The 20,695-nt window shown below is 41.0% G+C and overlaps 1 protein-coding gene across 2 annotated transcripts in view; it reads right to left on the bottom strand.

The window, feature by feature from the left end:
* Nucleotides 1–4,055: 4,055 nt before the first annotated feature.
* PLS3 (plastin 3) overlaps nt 4,056–20,695 on the bottom strand; it is an 83,963-nt gene continuing 67,323 nt past the window's right edge. For both annotated transcript variants that reach the window (XM_059156700.1, XM_059156699.1), the window contains 11 exons: nt 20,176–20,257; nt 18,897–19,062; nt 16,214–16,356; nt 13,550–13,645; nt 9,686–9,881; nt 8,437–8,515; nt 7,527–7,641; nt 7,163–7,296; nt 6,703–6,826; nt 6,358–6,482; nt 4,056–5,280 (listed from right to left, as the gene is read on the bottom strand). In XM_059156700.1, coding sequence (XP_059012683.1) covers nt 5,148–5,280; nt 6,358–6,482; nt 6,703–6,826; nt 7,163–7,296; nt 7,527–7,641; nt 8,437–8,515; nt 9,686–9,881; nt 13,550–13,645; nt 16,214–16,356; nt 18,897–19,062; nt 20,176–20,257 — 1,393 coding nt within the window. In that variant the 3' untranslated portion in view covers nt 4,056–5,147. The remainder of the gene's footprint in view (nt 5,281–6,357; nt 6,483–6,702; nt 6,827–7,162; nt 7,297–7,526; nt 7,642–8,436; nt 8,516–9,685; nt 9,882–13,549; nt 13,646–16,213; nt 16,357–18,896; nt 19,063–20,175; nt 20,258–20,695) is intronic.

Below are 20,695 nucleotides of genomic sequence, written 5' to 3'. Positions count from 1 at the left end.
ATTTAATGCAATTCCTATCAAAGTACCATCCCTCTTTTTCAAAGAAATGGAACAAATAATTCTAAAATTTATATGCAACCAGAAAAGACCTTGATAGCCAAAAGGATATTGAAAAAGAAAGCCAAAGTTGGTGGCATCACAATTCTGGACTTCAAGCTCTATTACAAAGCTGTCATCATCAAGACAGCATGGTACTGGCACAAAAACAGACACATAGATCAATGGAACAGAATAGAGAGCCCAGAAATAGACCCTCAACACTATGGTCAACTAATCTTCGACAAAGCAGGAAAGAATGTCCAATGGAAAAAAGACAGCCTCTTTAATAAATGGTGTTGGGAAAATTGGACAGCCACATGCAGAAAATTGAAATTGGACCATTTCCTTACACCACACACAAAAATAGACTCAAAATGGATGAAGGACCTCAATGTGAGAAAGGAATCCATCAAAATCCTTGAGGAGAACACAGGCAGCAACCTCTTTGACCTCAGCTGCAGCAACATCTTCCTAGGAACATCGCCAAAGGCAAGGGAAGCAAGGGCAAAAATGAACTATTGGGATTTCATCAAGATCAAAAGCTTTTGCACAGCAAAGGAAAGAGTTAACAAAATCAAAAGACAACTGACAGAATGGGAGAAGATATTTGCAAACGACATATCAGATAAAGGACTAGTGTCCAAAATCTATAAAGAATTTAGCAAACTCAACACCCAAAGAACAAATAATCCAATCAAGAAATGGGCAGAAGACATGAACAGACATTTCTGCAAAGAAGACATCCAGATGGCCACAGACACATGAAAAAGTGCTCCATATCACTCGGCATCAGGGAAATACAAATCAAAACCACAATGAGATATCACCTCACACCAGTCAGAATGGCTAAAATAAACAAGTCAGGAAATAACAGATGCTGGCGAGGATGTGGAGAAAGGGGAACCCTCCTACACTGTTGGTGGGAATGCAAGCTGGTGCAACCACTCTGGAAAACAGCATGGAGGTTCCTCAAAATGTTGAAAATAGAACTGCCCTATGACCCAGCAATTGCACTACTGGGTATTTACCCTAAAGATACAAACGTAGTGATCCGAAGGGGCACGTGCACCTGAATGTTTATAGCAGCAATGTCCACAATTGCCAAACTATGGAAAGAACCTAGATGTCCATCAACAGATGAATGGCTCAAGAAGATGTGGTATATATACACAATGGAATACTATGCAGCCATCAAAAGAAATGAAATCTTGCCATTTGCGACAACTTGGATGGAACTAGAGCGTATCATGCTTAGTGAAATAAGTCAAGCGGAGAAAGACAACTATCATATGATCTCCCTCATATGAGGAAGTGGTGATGCAACACGGGGGCTTAAGTGGGTAGGAGAAGAATCAATGAAACAAGATGGGATTGGGAGGGAGCCAAACCATAAGTGACTTTTAATCTCACAAAACAAACTGAGGGTTGCTGGGGGGAGGGGGGTTGGGAGAAGGGGTTGGGGTAGTGGACATTGGGGAGGGTATGTGCTTTGGTGAGTGCTGTGAAGTGTATAAACCTGGCGATTCACAGACCTGTACCCCTGGGGATAAAAATATATGTTTATAAAAAAAGAAAAAAAGGCAGTTCTCTCAAACACATATTATGAAGTGAAAGAACCAATCTGAAAAGGCTACATACTGTATGGCTCTAACTACAGGATATCCACAAAAGGCAAAATTAGGGAGACAGGAAAAATATCAGTGGTTCCCAGGGGTTGGTGGATGGGGACGGATGCATAGGCAGAGCACAGAGGAGTTTTAGGGCAGTGAAACTATTCTCTAGGACGCTATAATGGTGGACAGGTCATCATATGTTTGTCAAAATCCACAGAATGTACAGTGCCAAGAGTGAACGCTGATGCTAACTGTGAACTTTGGGTGATTATGATGTGTCAACGTAGGTTCATCAATTTTGAAAATATTTATCTGTTTATTTATTTATTAGAGAGAGTGAGTGGGCGCATGAGCAGGGTTGGGGGTGCGGGAAGGGCAGAGGTCGAGGGAGAAGCAGGCTCTCCAGCTGTGCAGGGAGCCCGATGCTGATGCCGGGCTCGATCCCAGGACCCTGGGATCATGACCTGAGACTGAAGGCAGACGCTTAATGACGGAGCCACCCAGGCGCCCCTAGGTTCATCAGTTTTAACAAATGTACCACTCCAGGGGAGGCGTTGATAATCAGCTATGCATTTGTGTTGGGGGGTGGTACCTGACAGCTCTGTACCTTTCACTTCATTCTGCTTTGAATCTAAAGCTGCTCTAAAAATAAAGTCTACTAAAAAAAAAAAAAAAAGCAGTTCTCGGTATCAATGACATAACCCTCCTTACTTTTGAGAATCAGCATTCCCTTTTTACGTTCATTAGCCAATTATACTTATTTGAATTGGGTAATCAAATCCTTTGCCCATTTTTCTTTTTTTAAGATTTTATTTTTCAGTAATCTCGACACCCAGCGTGGGGCTCGAACTCACAACTGTGAGATCGAGTCACATGCTCTGCCGACTGAGCCAGCCAGGTGCCCCTGCCCATTTTTCTTTCTTTTTTCTTTTTTTTTTTTTTTAAGATTTTATTTTATTTATTTGACACAGAGAGATCACAAACAGGCAGAGAGGCAGGCAGAGAGAGAGGAGGAAGCAGGCTCCCTGCCGAGCAGAGAGCCCCATGCGGGGCTGGATCCCAGGAACCTGAGATCCTGACCTGAGCCGAAGGAAGAGGCTTAACCCACTGAGCCACCCAGGCGATCCCTGCCCATTTTTCTAATGGAACTTTTTTTTTTAAGCAGAAGACAGGTTGTTAAATGGGATTGTCCTTATCAGTTTCTCTATATGTTTGTAGAAGACTTGCCTTTTGCTTACTCATTAAAGCTGCTTTTATATTAAGAAAATTAACCTATCATATGGACCAAATGTTTGTGTCTCCCCACCAAGCTAATCCCTCATGTGATGGTATTAGGAGGTGGGGCCTTTGGGAGGTGCTTAGGTCATGAGAGTGGAGACCCTTGTGAATGGGATTTGTGCCCTCACCAGAGACCCCAGAAAGCTCTCTTGATCGTACCTCCATGTGAAGTTAACAGCTAGAAGGCCTTCTATGAACCAGGCAGCAAGCACCTTGATCTTGGACTTCCCAGATTGCACAGCTGTGAGAAACAAATGTGTTGTTTATAGGTTACCTAGTCTGTATTCTGTTATAGCTGCCCAAATGCACTTAAGGCAATGGGACTCAACTCCCCACTCCACCCCACCCCCATCCCTGGTCATCTATATTTTGACTTTGCTTATTGTATTGATTTATATAAGTTTCTTTTTTTTTTCCCCCCCAAAGCAGAATTGTCAAATTTCTTATTCTTTTATTTTAGGTCTTTGGGGTTTGTGTCATACTCAGAAAAATCTTTCTTACTCGAGCTATAAATACAGTTGTTTGTACCATCACCATGCAGTTCGTCAAAGGCCTGGATTACATATTACTCATTTGCACAAAGCCTTAAAATGGTACCATAAACCACTGGTTGTCAACTAGGGATGACTTGGCCCCACATGGGACCTTTGGCCGTGTCTGGAGACGTATTTGTTCTGTGCACTGGGGCTGTGTTAAGGACATCTCGGGGGTAGAGGCAAGAAGGCCAAGGAAAGCTCCTACCGCGAACGGGCCAGCCCCTCCCCACCGCCCCCCAGCAAGGAGTCAGCCAGCCCCTAAAATGTTGATGACCAGAAAGATAAGAAAACCTGCCAGGGACCAACTCCCGTCTCTGGCTCCCCCATTGTTCAGGTCTTTTGTATAACACAGAACACTGGAAAGATGGAGTGAGAGGGAAAAAAGAAAAAGGGAGGAACCGGATAAGGAAGTTAGAGTAAGTTGGAGAAGGCCCTCTGACCCCACTGGGGCTCTCCTTCATTCAGCTCCAAGAGCTTAGATTGAACAGACATCATTTTGTACAGTACATCAGAAAAAGAGAACATCGGGGGGAAAAATCTGGCAAACATGACTGGCAAACCACGAAGGGTGGAAACACGAGAAGACTACTTATTATGTAAATGCCTTTATTGGAACTAATACATTGCTACCAGATTACATCACTTTTCAGAGTTAGAGTAACATTATGATCTTGGAAACTATAGCAAACAGCTTGACAAAGCAAGAGTACATTACGTCCTACATACATATTTTATTTTTTAGCGACCACATCTCCTTGTTTTAGGTGGAAAATTAGAAAATTTATGGTACACTTAGCATGCTTGGCCTACCGTCTCCTGTCTACATTCTGAGCACGCTCTCTCCTCAAAAGTATCATATTCAACAGCATTTTAAATCTAAAGAGAGAGTTTGACGATACAAGTTTTTAAAACAAATAAGTATATATGGAACCAAGTGTGTGAAGACAAAATATGTCAGCTGTTTACAGCTTGGGTGTGAGAGGGTAGATGCAAAATCAAGGTACACTTTTTCTCTACCTACAATGTATGGTTTTTACGTACTTGGAGACCCCTTAAAAAAAGTAGCAAAATCAGCAGTCTTATTTAATGTAATCAAAATATTCTTAAATGTACAAAAAAGATCACGTAGAAAGAATACTGTAAAAAGATACTGATCTTAAGAATAAAAGAATATGAAAAGCTTCTAATACTTCTGCCAATGTTCTGTACTACAAAGATAAGCAAAGGATACTCTTATCCAGATACCCTCTGAGCCCAGTTCTCAAATAAGAACTAGCATCCTGGATGGAAAAGCAAAGTTATGGTCTAATGGTATTCATATCCAATCATCTAAGCAAGTCCCAAGAGGCGGACATTCTAAAGGGGTGGCAAAGATACACAGAAACGACATACAGCAATGGGAAATGTCACGGGCAGCGATCTAGGAGGAGAGAGTAAATGATCCGGCCGTGAGTGCATTTCAGGTGTGCCTGACAAATCCAACTGTGACTATGGGAAAGAGGAGCTGTTGCCATTAAAACTCTTCCCCTGTGAGCTCTCAAGATGAGGAATCTTGTTCATCAAAACTATGAGTCCTTGCAGTGACCATCAGTTCTTTAAGCCATGACCGCTTCCCCTGGAAAGAGCTGACCTGCTAATCATGCACCTGGGAGCAAGGCTGTTTTTATTCGAATTGGTTATTTTACACCCTCTTCATTCCCCTGCCCATCAAGCATGCAAACACAGTCATGACCATCTTGGGCTTTACTTCCACGAGGTCTTCTGGGAGAGCATACACCCTGGCTCCGATTCTTCTAGCCATTGACACAGCGTACCTATTGTCAGAGGAAACAAAAATCAAGACGAACCTCTTGTTAGTCAAGGACATGACAGGAGACATGTTTCCTATTGTAAAATCATTTGGCTGGGAGGGGAAACTTTCATATTGAAACTTCGGAGTGGTACCATTTTAGTTTTTGAGGTCACTCTTAAGTGACCCTGGTTTTTTGGCTCTATGACTTAGGGATGATTTTATTCACCCCTTCTCTGCAATGAGAATTAATTTTGAAGCTGATGCGATACAAAGATGAGAAAAAAAAATTATCATTATCATTTTCTCCCCACTGAGCAGGGAGTCTGACATAGGGCTCGATCTCAGGAGTCTAGGATCACGACCTGAGCAGAAGGCAAATGCCTCACTGACTGAGCCACCCAGGCGCAAGAAACTTTCAAGACATAGTTTCAGTGGAGGCTTAAGCATCCTGCTCATTTAGGGACCAAGATAATAAACTCAACATATGTAGGAAAGGGGATCTGTGCACAGTAAAAAAAAAAAAGGCATCAGTAAATAATGCATTTTGAAAAAGAGCAAGACAGAAGAATATTCTTAGCCTATCTTCTCCTTGTTGTCAGATAAAGTATATAATTTTGGTAATTCCCTAAAGCAACAGCTGATTGAGTGCCTATGACGTCAGGCACAGTCTAGGCTCTTATATCTTGTATTCATATCAAAATCTCTAAGATAAGTATTATTGCTCCCCTATGTACTGATAAGGGGTCTGAGGCTTGGAGAGGTTTCCCTCAGGTGACACCACTCTTTTTTGGTTCTGTTTTGCTTTTTAAAGATTTTTAAATTTTATTTATTTATTTGAAAGAGAGAAAGAGAGAGAGAGAGAAGATGAGCCAGGGGGAGAGGCAGACTCTCCACTGAGCAGGGAGCCCGATGCGGGACTCGATCCCAGGACCCTGAGATCATGACCTGAGCCGAAGGCAGACGCTCAACCGACTGAGTCACCCAGGCGCTCCTAGGGCACCACCATTCATAAAGTGGCCGAACCTGAGCGAGAATGCAGAGCTGCCTGGCTACCCAAAGCCCATGGGTATTAATCATTGTTATTGTCAGTGTCTCTTACTTGGCATTATTGTGCTTGTCGTCTTCTGTCAGATTGCCACTCTTAACAAGGTCATAGTTTATGCAGCCCGGCTGGATGGCATCAATTAAATCCACAACGGCCAAACTGGAGCTGATCGTCTTGTCCTAGTGCCAAAGGACAATAAATCCGAGAGTTTCCGGTTTGTACAAGTGAACACGTGATTACTTGTATCAAGTTGCCATGCACCAAGCCCAGCAGGTGAAGAGAAGCTCGTTGTTAGCCCAACACTAAATCACACTAACCAATCAACCAGAGGCCATCCTTCCAAATTACTGATCCTTTCTGGCAAACAGAACAGTTAATTGTCTAACATGCAATTCTTACCTTAAAACTCTGAATGGAAGTTGATTTTCCAGCTTCACTCAATGTTCTGTTCACCCAGCTCACAATGATGTCATCATTGGCTTTCTGCCCGTCTCCAAGGTCTTCCAGAACATTGAGGGTATATCTAGAAGGAGAAGTGAAAGAAGAGGTCCCAAGCTACTTCATGAGGAAAAAAACCAAAATGCACCTTCTGTACTAGTTTGACAGTGGCCGTAACCTAAAGGCAGTTGTGCTCTGGCCGGCACTCGGGCCGTCAGCACTCTAGCTAAGAGGTCTTTTTCAAACGGATACACAGGCTGTTCAGCATTTTTGCAACTATCCATCACTTAAGCTCACTTCAGAGTCTAAATCCAAAAGTTTCCAAGGTGTAGTCATTGACACGTCTATCTGAAAATGACAAGGGCCGGATCACAGACTGCTAGGACAGTGGTGCTTGAGCAGCTAAAACTGGGTGCCATACCTTCTCATCAGCTGCCAGACTAAAGCTAGAGTCAGGGTTTGGTTTCCATCGTTCAGGTCTTGCCCTCCGATACCAACCAGGGAGAATTTGGCAGGATGCTTCCCCAATTCAACAGCATAGTTGCAGTTTTCCAGCTGTAAACCCACAAAAAAGCAAATGGTTGAGGATTTTTTTCCCATTGGCTTCATCTGTACACGTGAGTGAGTACTGAGGGCACACGAAGCTGGGTACTTAGCACATCGGGATACGTGAGACACAGCTCCTGTTCTCAGGAAGCTCAGATGCAAGTTTCCCAAGCAAAAGAAAGGAACTGGGACTGAAAACAGTTGCCTGTAACAACTGAATGCAGTAACTTCTGATCTACCTTTTTCATGTTGGCTCCGAGTTTCGGGTATGGAGGTTTATTAACCTTACTCCAGTCAACAGGAACTTTAATTCGTTCATACAACTGTAAGATTACAAGGGCGTCCTGCAGGTCGCTAAGGAATAAAATAAAGAATAAAATAAATAATAAAATAATATAAATAATTTCATCAGTGTTTTCAGACAGCCGGGCCTTTGTTTCCTTAAACACAGTAACAGTACACTGGCAACTGAAACATATAAGACCACAAATAAGACCCACGGCTCACATTTTCTAGCAGTCTATGCTAAAAATAGAGCTCACACCATCCCGTTCACTTAAAATACTTGAGAGCTTCCGGTTTGTGAGGTACGACTCTAGAAGCTGGGCACATAGGATGAAAACCCGTGGCCTTACACCAGAGTCAGAGAGAGAGTGACAATAAACAAGTTATGGATTGATAGATAATTTGATTTGGGGGCATATATACTTGCTATGAAGATGAAAAGAACTGGGGTTAGGGTTACAGAGCATTAGGTGGTGGTCAGAGTCTGAATCTGAGGATAGGAAGGGAGTAGGGCATTCCAGGTGGACAAGAACGTTCGAAGCTGAGAGAACAGTGAGTACAAAGGCCTCAGGACATCATGGACAGTGCACTTAAGTCTTTCCCTAGTCTCTGTTACAAAATGTAAAGGATCTGTTTCGTAGGATGTCGGAAACAACATTCATACATTCTTTCTCTTAATGATCATGTAAAGAAAGAATCTGGGCTTCTGTGTATTTGGAAAATGATAATGGATGTCACCATTCAAAATCTTCCAACCTCAATGACCAGTGTCAATGAACATCTAGAAAATGTTTAGAGCTATAATTCTTTCTGCGGCATCCATTCACGCTGTTCCTAACTGATCGTAACAGTAGAAAGGCTTACGCGTAGAGATGGTTTACATGGGGATTAACTCCAAGAGAATTCATCCAGTTACGGAAGGTTCTTTCTTCACGAGTTTCTCCTATTAAGAATATTTACAAAATTTAGATATTAATTAAACACCTTTTATACATGCATATAATATCAGTTCTAGCTAAGGTGAATTCATTTCCTCTGTGCAAATCTAGAGGTATTCTCTAATACAAATCTCCAAATATTTTCTCTAAATGCATTCTCTCTAGGTATAGGCTTATTTTAAAAAATTTGCTGACTTATTTTAGAATTGAAGAATACAACTTTATAACCAGTTAAACAATTTAGAGATTTATGAATTTTTTATAATCTCCTCCCCCTTCTAAGGATTCCCCAATATCTCCCCAAATCCCCATACCTCAAAAGTAACTGATGTTATCGGTTTTACCTTTAAAGAAATTTGGGGGGGGTCAAACTTTGGGGCAGCGAGCATATGAACCCTCTATACTCATGAATTTACACCTTCCCTCTACATATTTATAAATTATAAGCTACACACAAGCACTTCTTTTACATGCCTATATTACAGCTGCAAGTTACATGAAACTTGAAAAGCCTAAAATTTAAAAATGTTATAGTCCTGCCAGTGGATATTCAAGGGATGACTACTACATTTGCTCATTTTTGAATCTTATACTTCATGTATTTATAATCTGGAAAAGGTAAACTCTACCTTCCCCAAACTCAAATAATTGCCATACATTAATCATTTTAAAGATTTTATTTTTAAGTAATCTCCACACCCAATGTGGGGCTCAAACTCACAACCCCTAGATCAAGAGTTGTATGCAATACCGACGGAGCCGGCCAGGTGTCCCAGTATTATGATTTTTTGAGTAGGTAAATAGAAAAGGAACTGGGGCTAATTCTGTCTGGTTAGTCTGAATGTGTAAGAATGAAATAATATCATGAACCGATAGGTCAAATTTAATGCATATATACATTTTTCTAGTGAGGGGTTTAGAAGGTGATCTATTTCTAAAATACTAAAATAAAACTGGTTTACTAAGCTAGGTGAACCTTGCTTTACAAGGTTCCCAGTATCATCCGTTTCCATCAGCTGCCACTTTTGACTCAGCCCTCAGGTCTACTTCCAGCAGAGACTTGCTAAAGGAAAGTGGGGAAGGAAATTTATTAGGCCAAGATCCTAGAATCATCGTGGCCTATGTATTTCTGGTCTGTAGTCCCGCACATTAGAATGTGAGAAAACTTCAATTACCTTCCAATAGAGTCCAGTCAATGTCCTGGTTCTCGGGCTTCGTTAGTGCCGGGTATTTATTAAACAGGTTAGCCACAAAGGCTAAGTTCAGTTTGGGGTTTCCACTGACAACATCAGCCGGGGTGACAAACTGTCTGCACCCCAACTTGTCTGCTTGTTGAAGCATACTCTCAGCTCTCTTCAAATCATCTGTTTCCTGTTGAAGTAAAAGAAGCAGCCATCTTTTAAAAGGCTATACTAAAAACATAGACCTGTTTCCCTACAATGATAGGCTGGATATACAATTCTACTTTCTCTTAGCCGACATATGGTACTTATAAAATTGTTTTGAATGCAACAGCAAAAAAAAAAAAAAAAAAAAAAAAAAAAAAAAAAAAAAAAAAAAAAGTTGGTTGTATTTGAGTGCAGTACCTCAAAGGCACGCTAGGTGGAACCAGATCATTTCTCGAAGGACAGTACATTTAATTTAAATGGGATTACATCGCTCCTGTGAAAACTCATCAAGAAAAAAGCTAAAACTGTTGAGATTTTTCAACTGGGCCCTAAGGAAGGTGTAAGACTGTAAAGGGTAGAGAAATTATGAGAACATATTTAAAAGATAATCATCAAGAATAGCAGTTTCCAATAATTTAATTTCAGGTTTAAACTGTGTATTTCAAATTGTAGTTTTCCTCTGCAAGGATTTTTTTGGGGGGGGGGGTGGGTTACGGCTTGTTTGACTTAACTTTTCCACTCAGGCCGAAGCAGAGTTGCTCATTTCTGTAAAGAATACTTACTTCGAACTAATTCCCATGACTCCTAACTTGTTACCCGTCCCCCACCCCCCCCATTCCTCCCCACCCCCTCCAACCCACCCCAAAAGATGAGTGCCCAGCTCTGGATTAACACAGGGTTTGGTGAAGAATTTAAGTTATCCAATCATTTCAGCCTGATGTAAAAAGTATAGTTTCTCAAACACCCACTATGCCCACATCCCAAGGCTACAAGTAAAAAACCTGGAGCTGTGGGAGGAACCGGTGCTTTTGGATCTGTTTCTAGTGACCTACACTTGGAAAGGACAGAGTGGCAGTCTGGGCACTTCCTACATATACACGGTATAGTTTTGCCCGGGGGCAAACGTAAGCACTTCTGTGGAACAGTGTCATGGGAGGAAGGGTTTTACAATCTGGTGAGAAAAGAAGAGATAATGATAAATGAAACTTGAGGAATGTTACTTTTAAACTAAAGCTGCCCAGAATGTATAATTTGACAATCTTAGCTTTGTCTTCAATGGGTGATGCTATCTTTAATTAGTTTTTTAACCCCCGGTGAGGTGCCTTGATTGTACAAGACTCCAGAACAATGTGTATTCATTGTGTTACCCTTGTTACCTTCTGCAAAACAATCAGTAACCACTAGCGGATGGGCAGTTGCGTGGGATTCAACCTTTCTTCAGGGTTCTCTCTGAGCATAGTGAGTTCCTCTCATAGAGCCTATTTTATTTCTTGTAATCTGTCAGTTATTACTTTAATATTGTTTGCTTTATGCTATTTACCAACTTTAAATTGTCAAATATACAATAATGAAATATAAAAAATCAAATAAAAATATATATGAAAAACTAACTTCAGCCCCTACCTCACACCATATGCAAAGTTAACCCCAAACATACTATATTTCTAAAGGTAAAACCTCAAACTATAAAACTTCTAGGAGAACACGTAGGAAGAAATATTAGTGACCTTATGTTAGGCTAAAATTTCTTAGATACAACACCAAAAGCATGATCCATAAAAGAAAAAAATGACTAAATCAGACATTGCCAAAATTAAGAACGTCTGTTCTTTAAAAAACACATTGAGAGAAAATTTGCAAATCACATATCCAATCAAGGCATTGTCTCCAAAATACATAAAAACACTTAAAACTTGCTAATAATAAAACAAACAATGCAATTAAAAATGGGCAAAATGTTTGAACATGATGATACAAAGATGGCAAATAACCACATTAAAAATATTCGACACCATGTGTCATTAGGGAAATTCAAATTAAAACCACAATGACAGATCATTTGGCACCTGTTAGAATGATTCAAGTTAAAAGGACTAACCACACTAAAGTATTGGTGAGGATATGGATGAACTGGCACTTCTGTATACTGCTGGTAGCAATGTAAGATGTACAACCACACTAAAAGTGAATTGGTTGCTTCCTAACATACCCGATTACTCAGCCATTTCATTCCTAGGTATTTACCAAAGAGAAATGAATGCATGTATTTATACAAAGAGTTCTCTATGTTCAATAGCAGCTATATCTGTAATAGCCCCAAACTGGAAACAATCCAAATGCTCATCAACATGTACATGTGCAAACAAATGGTGGTATATCCATTCACTGGAATATAATTTAGCAATAAACAAGGAATGCATTTATGATACATGTGACAACATGAGTGAATCTCAAAATACTACACTGAGTGAAAGAAGCTAGACAAAAAAAAAAAAAAAAAAAAAAAAAAAAAAAAAAAAGCATACATACTGTAGGGGTCCATTACATAAAACTTGTAAAAACTCAAATGAATATAAAGCAAAAGAAAGCAAATGAGTGGTTGCCTGGGATGGGGGAATATAGGATGGGAGCCAGAAGGCATTACAAAGGATCATGAGAAAACCTGATGTGATAATGGATATAAAAAAAAAAAATCAATCATCAGTCAGTTAGGCCCTAAAGAAGGTAATAAAGCTGAAAAAGATGAAGAAGGACACGGACTGACAAGGGAAAAGTGTGAGCAAAGGCTCAGAGGTAAAATGAGTGTTGGGGGAGGGCGTGGGGGTGGAGACTAGCGGGGAAGAGCACTCGCCGGCAGACCATGCAGGGCCTTAAATGCTAAGCAGAACACTTCAGACTGAAGTCTAGAGTCAATGGGGAATCCTTGAAGGATTCTGGGGAGGGAAGAGACAAAGGAGTGTTTGGAGATCAACCAGGGAAGAATGAATGCAGAAGAGCGGTCTTAAAATCAGCATCAGTTAGCATACTAGTGCCATTTACGCAGACCCAAGGTCACCCGGTGAGCCTGCGCAGACAGCTGCCCCACGCACAGGACAGCTCCTGATCCATACCAAGTCACCTGAACCAAAGAATCTCACATCTCACATCCAGACAGAAATAGAAGCACACAAGTCAGTTACAAATTCAGTTCTGATAAGGGCATTGTAAGTGGTTTAGCCCATGTTATCTACTGGATCCTACTGCCTACTGGGCTAGAAACATGGATTCTCTAAATTAGTACAATGCATTCTATACCTAATGGGTACAAAGAACGCACCAGGGGATCACAGAAACTTAAGACTAAATTGTCTAGTCCAACTCCTTCCTTTATGGATGAGCAAAGTGAGATCCAATTTGGCGAAGAAATCTGTCCAAGGTCACTGAACAACTGAGTGATATAACCAGGGAATATGGTCCATGAGTAAGTCCCCAAGTTGGATCTGCAGTTTGTAAACATAGTCATGTTACTCTCAACACACGAAGACTACAAATGCATATATGACTATCTTGTCATTACATCTCTCACTGTGATTATAATCCAAACACTTGGAAAAGGTTAGTTTCTAACACTTATTTCCCGACCCTGGCTTTGAATATTTTATGCAATCAATACAAGCCAATAGCGCCATCGTTATGGAACCCATTAATAAACTACCAAAATACACCAAAGCTCATCTTTCGGTCTTTGAATTATACCCACAGCAATAAATTTTAAAACAACGCTCAAAATTTTTAACACCATTACATGCGATTACCAAACTTCTTGTTATTGAGAAGAAATTGACAATCATTTTGTAAGACTGTAGAATTCAAATGAACACTTATACTTACATTGAAACCTGACATGTTAATATCTATCCGCGGTTCACCTTCCTTTTGTCCTTTTGGTGCAATTTGATTGAGAAGGTGGAAATAGGCTTTGGAATCCTATAAATGAATTGAAAATCTCAGTGAGATCACATCTACAAAGAATGAATGTATCCCATTGTCCTATGTTTGGAAGGATATTTGCACGAGATTTTGTGAGAATATATGGCACAAATTGCTGTCTTCTAATCTAACAGATCTTTCCCCCAGAAAAGTCCAGCCATCTGGCCTACTCTCTGCCTTGAATATGGATAACTGGATTTTATCATGACTTTATAACTGATTAACATTGCCAATACAATAAAGCTAGTAAACACAGAACTAGTTCTGTACCTTCACTGAATTACTGAAGTCAATAAGCTTGGCAGATAAAACAAGCAAGAAAAGAAAGGAGGAGCAGAAATCCAGGAAGCATAGGGAAAGAGAAAATAGACAGGTTACATCATTACGAAACACAATATATACCATAACCTATGGAGAAGAGATTAGCTATGTTAAAGATGTATTTAACTGTAAATTTAAATGACATTTTTAAAGTAACACTTGAGTTGGTGAAGTAACATTTAACCCTGTATGACCTGAACATAGTTAACCAAACAAGATATTTATTTTAACTAGGCTCCCAGTGCAGGGCTTGAACTCACAACCCTGGGATCAAGACCTGAGCTGAGATCAAGAGTCGGACGCTTCACCGACTGAGCCAGCCAGGTGCCCCCGAAGATTTTCTTTTGTTTTAAGCTCCTGAACTCATCCATTGTTTGAATGGTTTTACATGGTTAGGTGGATTCAGGCTATGTGGACCCTCCACAGAGGACAACTTGAAAACCACAGCACCAGGGCAAACACTTCATAACAGTCTTCAACCATGTCAAGTAAGCGTTTGCCTTGAGGGGACAGAAACTGGGGTCAAGACTCCTTAATCCTGCTGAATTGGAAGATGATCCTCCCAGCAGTGATCAGATTCTGTTACTGAACCTTGACAGTCCAGACATGCTTATAAGGAACGTCTCTTCCAGCAAACTCGGTAGATAACCGGCACCATAATCACCTGGGGGAAAGCTGTTCAATACACAGGTGACTGGGTTCAGCCCCAAACCTACCAAATACGAATCTCTGGGAGCTGCATTTTTCAGAAACTCCCTGAATGAGGTGGATACAGAATGCCGGAAATGACTCTAAAAGAGGGGAAAATCACGCCAGTGAAATCTACTTCAGAGCCATTCATGAAGTGCAAAGCCAGATCCTGCCGTGAGCAGGCACAGGATTTGCCTTCCCGTAATTGTGCATTACCGTTGTGAAAGCGCTTGTGCTTACAATTTCTTTCTAATGGTGCATGAGCAGCTCATAATCTAATCCTCTGCCCTTGACAAGAGTGAGTAAAAAGAGCAGACCCAGCAGGGTCTTCTCCCCCAGAAAGGGCTTTACAGGGCAAAATTATACTTGGAGTATAGACTAAATGGAAGCCTTTCTTTTTCACATTACTAACAATCCTTTGCTTTTTAAAAAGATCCACAGCAGGCTCCATTTTTAAACAATATTTCCTTTTGTACCTTTCAAAGAGGTCCCAAACAGAAAATCCATTTAAGAGTGGTTTTTAGGAACACAGCTCGTGCATAAAGCAAAAATATATACCCGACCAAACATCTTGTGTAAGTTAAAAGAAGAGGTAGAAGGCCTGCTGGTTTTGTCATTTGGGAGCTATCCTTAACTGTCACTGGTGAAACCAGTAATGGAAACATCCCAAGGTTCCCTCTCCCCACTGAGCACATCAATAAGATAACAGACTATAGTTTTCATAGCCCCGCCTTAACTGTCACTGGTGAAACCAGTAATGGAAACATCCCAAGGTTCCCTCTCCCCACTGAGCACATCAATAAGATAACAGACTATAGTTTTCATAGCCCCGTGGGTCAGTGACATCTGCTGAAGATCCTTGAATTTGTTCCCTGTGTCCCAACACTCAGATTTGGGAGAGAGTGGAGTCAATGAATGAGAATTTTTTTTTTTTTGCTATCGTAATTTTGGGCCCCCTCTTTGGGAAGCTACCAACGTCTCCTCCCTCTGCTAGTTTTTTCCTTACTGCTTTTGAGACGTGAACGCCAAAATGTAACACAAGAAATGTTTGAAGGTCTTTTATGTGGCGGGTCTTGGGGTTAGAAGTGGGCTTTGGTAGGAGGACCATAGGACAGGGCTGAGGTAGAAGAGACAGCCATATGTGAGCTCATCACTACCCTCATGAACTCAATGGCTAACGGTGGGAGCACATGATGGAAAGAGGCCAAGTAAGAAAGGAGGAGAACCCTGGGGCCCTTTCTCTTTCTCCCAGGATTTATTAACAGGTACCCTGAGGTCTGAGAAAGGCAGTTAGGAAGAGAGTGGTCATGGCCCACCCTTTGGTACTCCATGTTTAACAGGGAGCAGAACAGAAAGCGTTAGGACTATAATACTTTGACCATTTGCCACAGAAGGAGAGTCCTTCTAGGTTTCAGCTCTCCTGAAATCTACCATCAGCGCCAAGGGCCAACAAGGCCTGGCAATATCCTGGTAGGATTTTCCCTCTGTCTGGCTGGTAGTCACCCAAGCCATCGTATCCATGCCCAAAGGCATGAGGGTTCCTTGCATGGTTACCTTGATGTCAGCACTGAAGTTGTTGATTTTCTGCCAGCCTGAGTTTTCCAAGTGAAAGTTTGCCCATCTGAGCAGAAGCTCTTCCGGAGACAACTTCATAAGCTCCTCCAAAGTCTCACCATCTCGAAGTAAGGCAGCCAAGGCTAGAAGGGAAAAAAAAACCCACAACCAAGATATTACATGACAATGGTCATTACAAGTTCATTCGTTCTTTGGACACTCTGTTAGGTAACAGAGGGACAATAACTGGTCTGACCTAGTTCCTCATTTTCAGGTACTGTCACTCTAATAAAAGATAATATATTCGTAGATAATTATATGATGATGTAGATAAAGATACTGTTATGAGAATATATAGCAAATATATACTATATTTTATTAGTCTTTATGTTCCAAATGGCAAATAAGTTACAGCTTTTAAAACACTTTACATTATGACATATGTTTACCTTGTTTGTTTTTTTTTTTAAGATTTTATTTATTTATTTGAGAGAGAGAAAGTGAGCAGGGAGAGAAGCAGAGGGAGAGAGACGAGCAGACTCCCCACTGAGTGCAAAACCTGGCTTGGGATTTGATCTCACAACCCTGAGATCCTGACCTGAGCTGAAATCCAGAGTCACACAACCAACTGAGCCACCCAAGCGACCCCCAAACTGTCCTTGTTTAATTATGTTAAAATTAGAGATTTGGAGGAGGATATTTAAAACGGTGGCGTCTTTATACTTAACCTTTTGACTAAAGGAGTATAGAACCTTATGGTACTTATATTTAAATGTAATTAATGGATTCTCGAAGGGGTAAATCTATTTTTTTTAAAGATTTTATTTATTTATTTGACAGAGATCACAAGTAGGCAGAGAGAGAGGGGGAAGCAGGCTCCCCGCTGAACAGACAGCCCAATGCGGGGCTTGATCCCAGGACTCTGAGATCATGACCTGAGCCGAAGGCAGAGGCTTTACCCCACTGAACCACCCAGGCGCCCCAGGGTAAATCTATTTTTAAACATAGTTTTATTTTTAAAAATAATCTCTGCAGCCAACATGGGGCTCCAACAACCCCGAGATCAAGCGTCCCACGTTCCACCAACTGAGCCAGCCAGCCGCCCCGGGTTAAATCTATTTTTAAAGGGCTATAATTTAGCTTAACATTTTCTATAGCACCTAACTTGTAAAAGCTGTTCAGTTATTTTTTGTTGTTGAATTGAATATGAAGAAGCCAAGGGTTCCTGGTAAGTATTCCCTATGGGTACTAGGTAGAAGCATGGGGTGTCTGCACGGAGAACAGCTGAACTTCCGGCATGGTTGCAAGAGTACGTCATGTGGTCCCTAATGCAGTAATTACCTCCCCTGAAATAAAGGGAGGTTTCCCTTAAACAAGAAGACTGAAACTGCCTGATTTCTGAAGAGGTCTAAGTGATACCTTTATCAGGCAAATTTCATCTCTCATGGACTCTGCCTCATGCCATTCTGATGCTGAGGGACTTAAGCAAGGGTAGAAGCAGCAGGTCACTTGTCTAAGACCTTCCTTTTGCTCCCCATCCCCACCACATTAGAGGCCAGAGAGGATTAAACAGCCTGATATCTGTGCACCTGAGACCTTGTCAAAGAAAAGTTATTTGATTTATTCCACACGCCAATGTGATTCTATTTGCCTTCCCGAATGGACCTTTTTTTTTTTTTTTTTTTTTAAGATTTTATTTATTTGACAGAGAGAGACACAGCATGAGAGAGGAACACAAGCAGGGGGCGTGAGAGAGGGAGAAGCAGGCTTCCTGCTGAGCAGGGAACACGATGTGGGGCTCGATCCAAGGACCCTGGGATCATGACCCAAGCCCACAGCAGATGCTTAACGACTGAGCCACCCAGGTGTCCCTGGACGTCAGCTTCTTTAACAAGACAAACACCACTGTGAAGAAGGCCAGCAATGAGAGCAACCGTCTTTGTTCAAATATAGTTCAAATATAGGTACCTTTGAGCAGATTGAAACAAAGGCAAGGGCAACAGTCTCAAAAGTGCAAAAAAGTCTTATCATGGATCAATGTGCAAAATAATAAAACCATTGACAGACATTCTGGGGGACCTTGAAAAGACTGAGAACCCCAAAGAGATATTTCCCAGAAGTGACAAGGACTGAGAGGGCGATTTCTGGAATAAAATAGGAATATGTGGAGTGGTGGCTCATAGTTAAAGCTTTGCAGGAAGAGGATCATGTAGAATTGCCCAGGACACAAGTCAATTGTATCGTGTGTGCTTATAGAATCTACAAATCCACGGTGTGACGGGAAACCCCATGTTGTAAGAAGTTCGGAAAACGTGATCATCAAGGGTGGGGTAGATTAGTTTGAAGAGGCCTCAAAATCCAGGAGTGAAGATGGGGCGGGAGTTGGGCAGCCAGATTAGAAATGAAAAATACCCAGACTGGGGACCTTGGGAAAGTTCCTTCAACTCTGTGCTTTTGTGTCTTTATTATTATAAAATGAATTCTAAAGCATCAGGCAAATATGAATTACTACTAAAGACGAAAAGTTGTAATTAGACTGTTTTCCACAACAACACTATAGCATTACCTTCTTTTAATTCTAGTTATCATCTAATCGCCTCAATTAAGTGAAAGCACGACAGTCTGTGTGACCAGGAAAAATACCCAATAAACAATTTTCAAAATAATGACTGTGTTCCATTACCTTCATTCCTGCTTAATTCAATGTCGGCAAACAACCCGATCTTAATAATCTGCCAAAGCAGTCCCAGAACCAGATGTGGTTTCCCAGCCCGCAAATCCTCCGCACCGATGTTCACAACGTGACACCCAATGGCAGAAGCAGAGTTCAGGGCCAAGTTTAAGTTTTCCTGCAAGAGAGCCAACGTACACATTTGCTTCTTGACCTTTCCAGTTTTTAGGAGTCTACTCCTTTACTGAAAATAATGCTCAATGAGGAAATTAATTTCAGCCGCACATGATCCACAGAAAACAAAGTCCAGACAACCAACTCCAGACTTTGGTGTTAAAGGCATAGCTAAAACAAATCTCAGCTTTATTATTGTTACTGTCTTTTCCAGAATTCTGTGGGAAGTTAACTTGGTATTTTTATTTGGTCTCTTTTGAAGTACATGGACATTGTCACGAAAAGAAAAGGCTGAGTGACTAGAGTCAGGCTCTCCATCCAGGTTAAGGGTCGTATTTCTTTTTTTCTTTTTTAAAGATTTTATTTTTAGGCAATCTCTATACCTGGGACTCAAACTTATAGCCCTGAGATCAAGACTTATATGTTCTACCAACTGAGCCAGCCGGGTGCCCCAAGAGTGGCTGTATTTCTACTTTTTTCCTCAAGATTATCTATCTATCTATCGACAGAGCGCATGTGCATGAGAGAGCCCAGCAGAGAGAGAGGGAGAAGCAGACTCCCCGCTGAGCAGGGAGTCCCTTTATCCCAGGTCCCAGGATCTGAGCCCAAGGCAGACGTTTAACCGACTGAGTCACCCAGGCACCAGAGTCATTGTATTTCTAAAAATGTCTAAAAGAGGGGTCTAATCCATGCACCTGAAAAAAGTTCTAGAATTGTAATCTCTGCGTCCCAAGAGGTGCTGCTGCCCGAGGGAATTTTGCTATTTCAGAGTGTAATACTCACTTGACAAAAAGAAAAATGCTCCATTGCTTAAGCATGCTAATTAATTAAGAGCTTAAATATTTTTGCTTATTTCTGCATGCTTGAAAACAGCATGTAATGAGAAGAACACAGGGCTTTGGAGTTAGTCCTGGATTTGAACTTCAGTTCCAGTGTTAACCTTGGGCAAGGCAGGAGCCTGAGTTCCAGCTCTCCTCTGTCAAATCTGGATAATAGTCCTAAACTCAAGAGTTGTAGAAGAATTAAATGGGAAGACATGAAGGGCAGAACTGATGGGCTACAGAATAGGATCTCACAAGGCCATTTCCAGGAAGAGGGTAGGGATATCCATTTGTACCTGAATGATGAAGGGTGTCAGTTTCTTCTTGTTGATTGCTCTTTCATCAATTGTATCAGGAACTGAAAGGTTGATCATTTTACTGAAACACAAATTAGCAGGGAGTTGGTTTACTTTTAAAGAGCCTGTAAATATTCACAAATGTTTTAAGGCACATGACATGTCTCTCATGTAATCTGAAAAAAAAATCAGTGCAATATATGACTTTTACCATGTTGATCACACACAAAAAACTATACATGTGAAAAATGCACATAAAAAAAAAGACCAAAATGCTTACAGTAGTTGAGTATTTCTGAGTTGGGGATTGAGGCATACTTTATCATTCTAATTTTTTGTATTTTCCCATCATTTTGTAAGAATGACTAACTTGGATACTGGAAAAACCCTTACTGCATACATTTTAAAAACAGATAAAATCCCACATGGAAATTGTGTCTCTTTCTCGATTGTAAAATTCACAAATAAGAATGACCATTTATTCACAAGGAGGTCAATTTATTGAGCATGAGATTCTTTC

The sequence above is a fragment of the Mustela lutreola genome, chromosome X (genome assembly GCF_030435805.1).
Source record: "Mustela lutreola isolate mMusLut2 chromosome X, mMusLut2.pri, whole genome shotgun sequence".
Taxonomy (NCBI): domain Eukaryota; kingdom Metazoa; phylum Chordata; class Mammalia; order Carnivora; family Mustelidae; genus Mustela; species Mustela lutreola.
The sequence above is the reverse complement of the archived record's forward strand: the minus strand, read 5'-3'. Positions and strand labels throughout refer to the sequence as shown.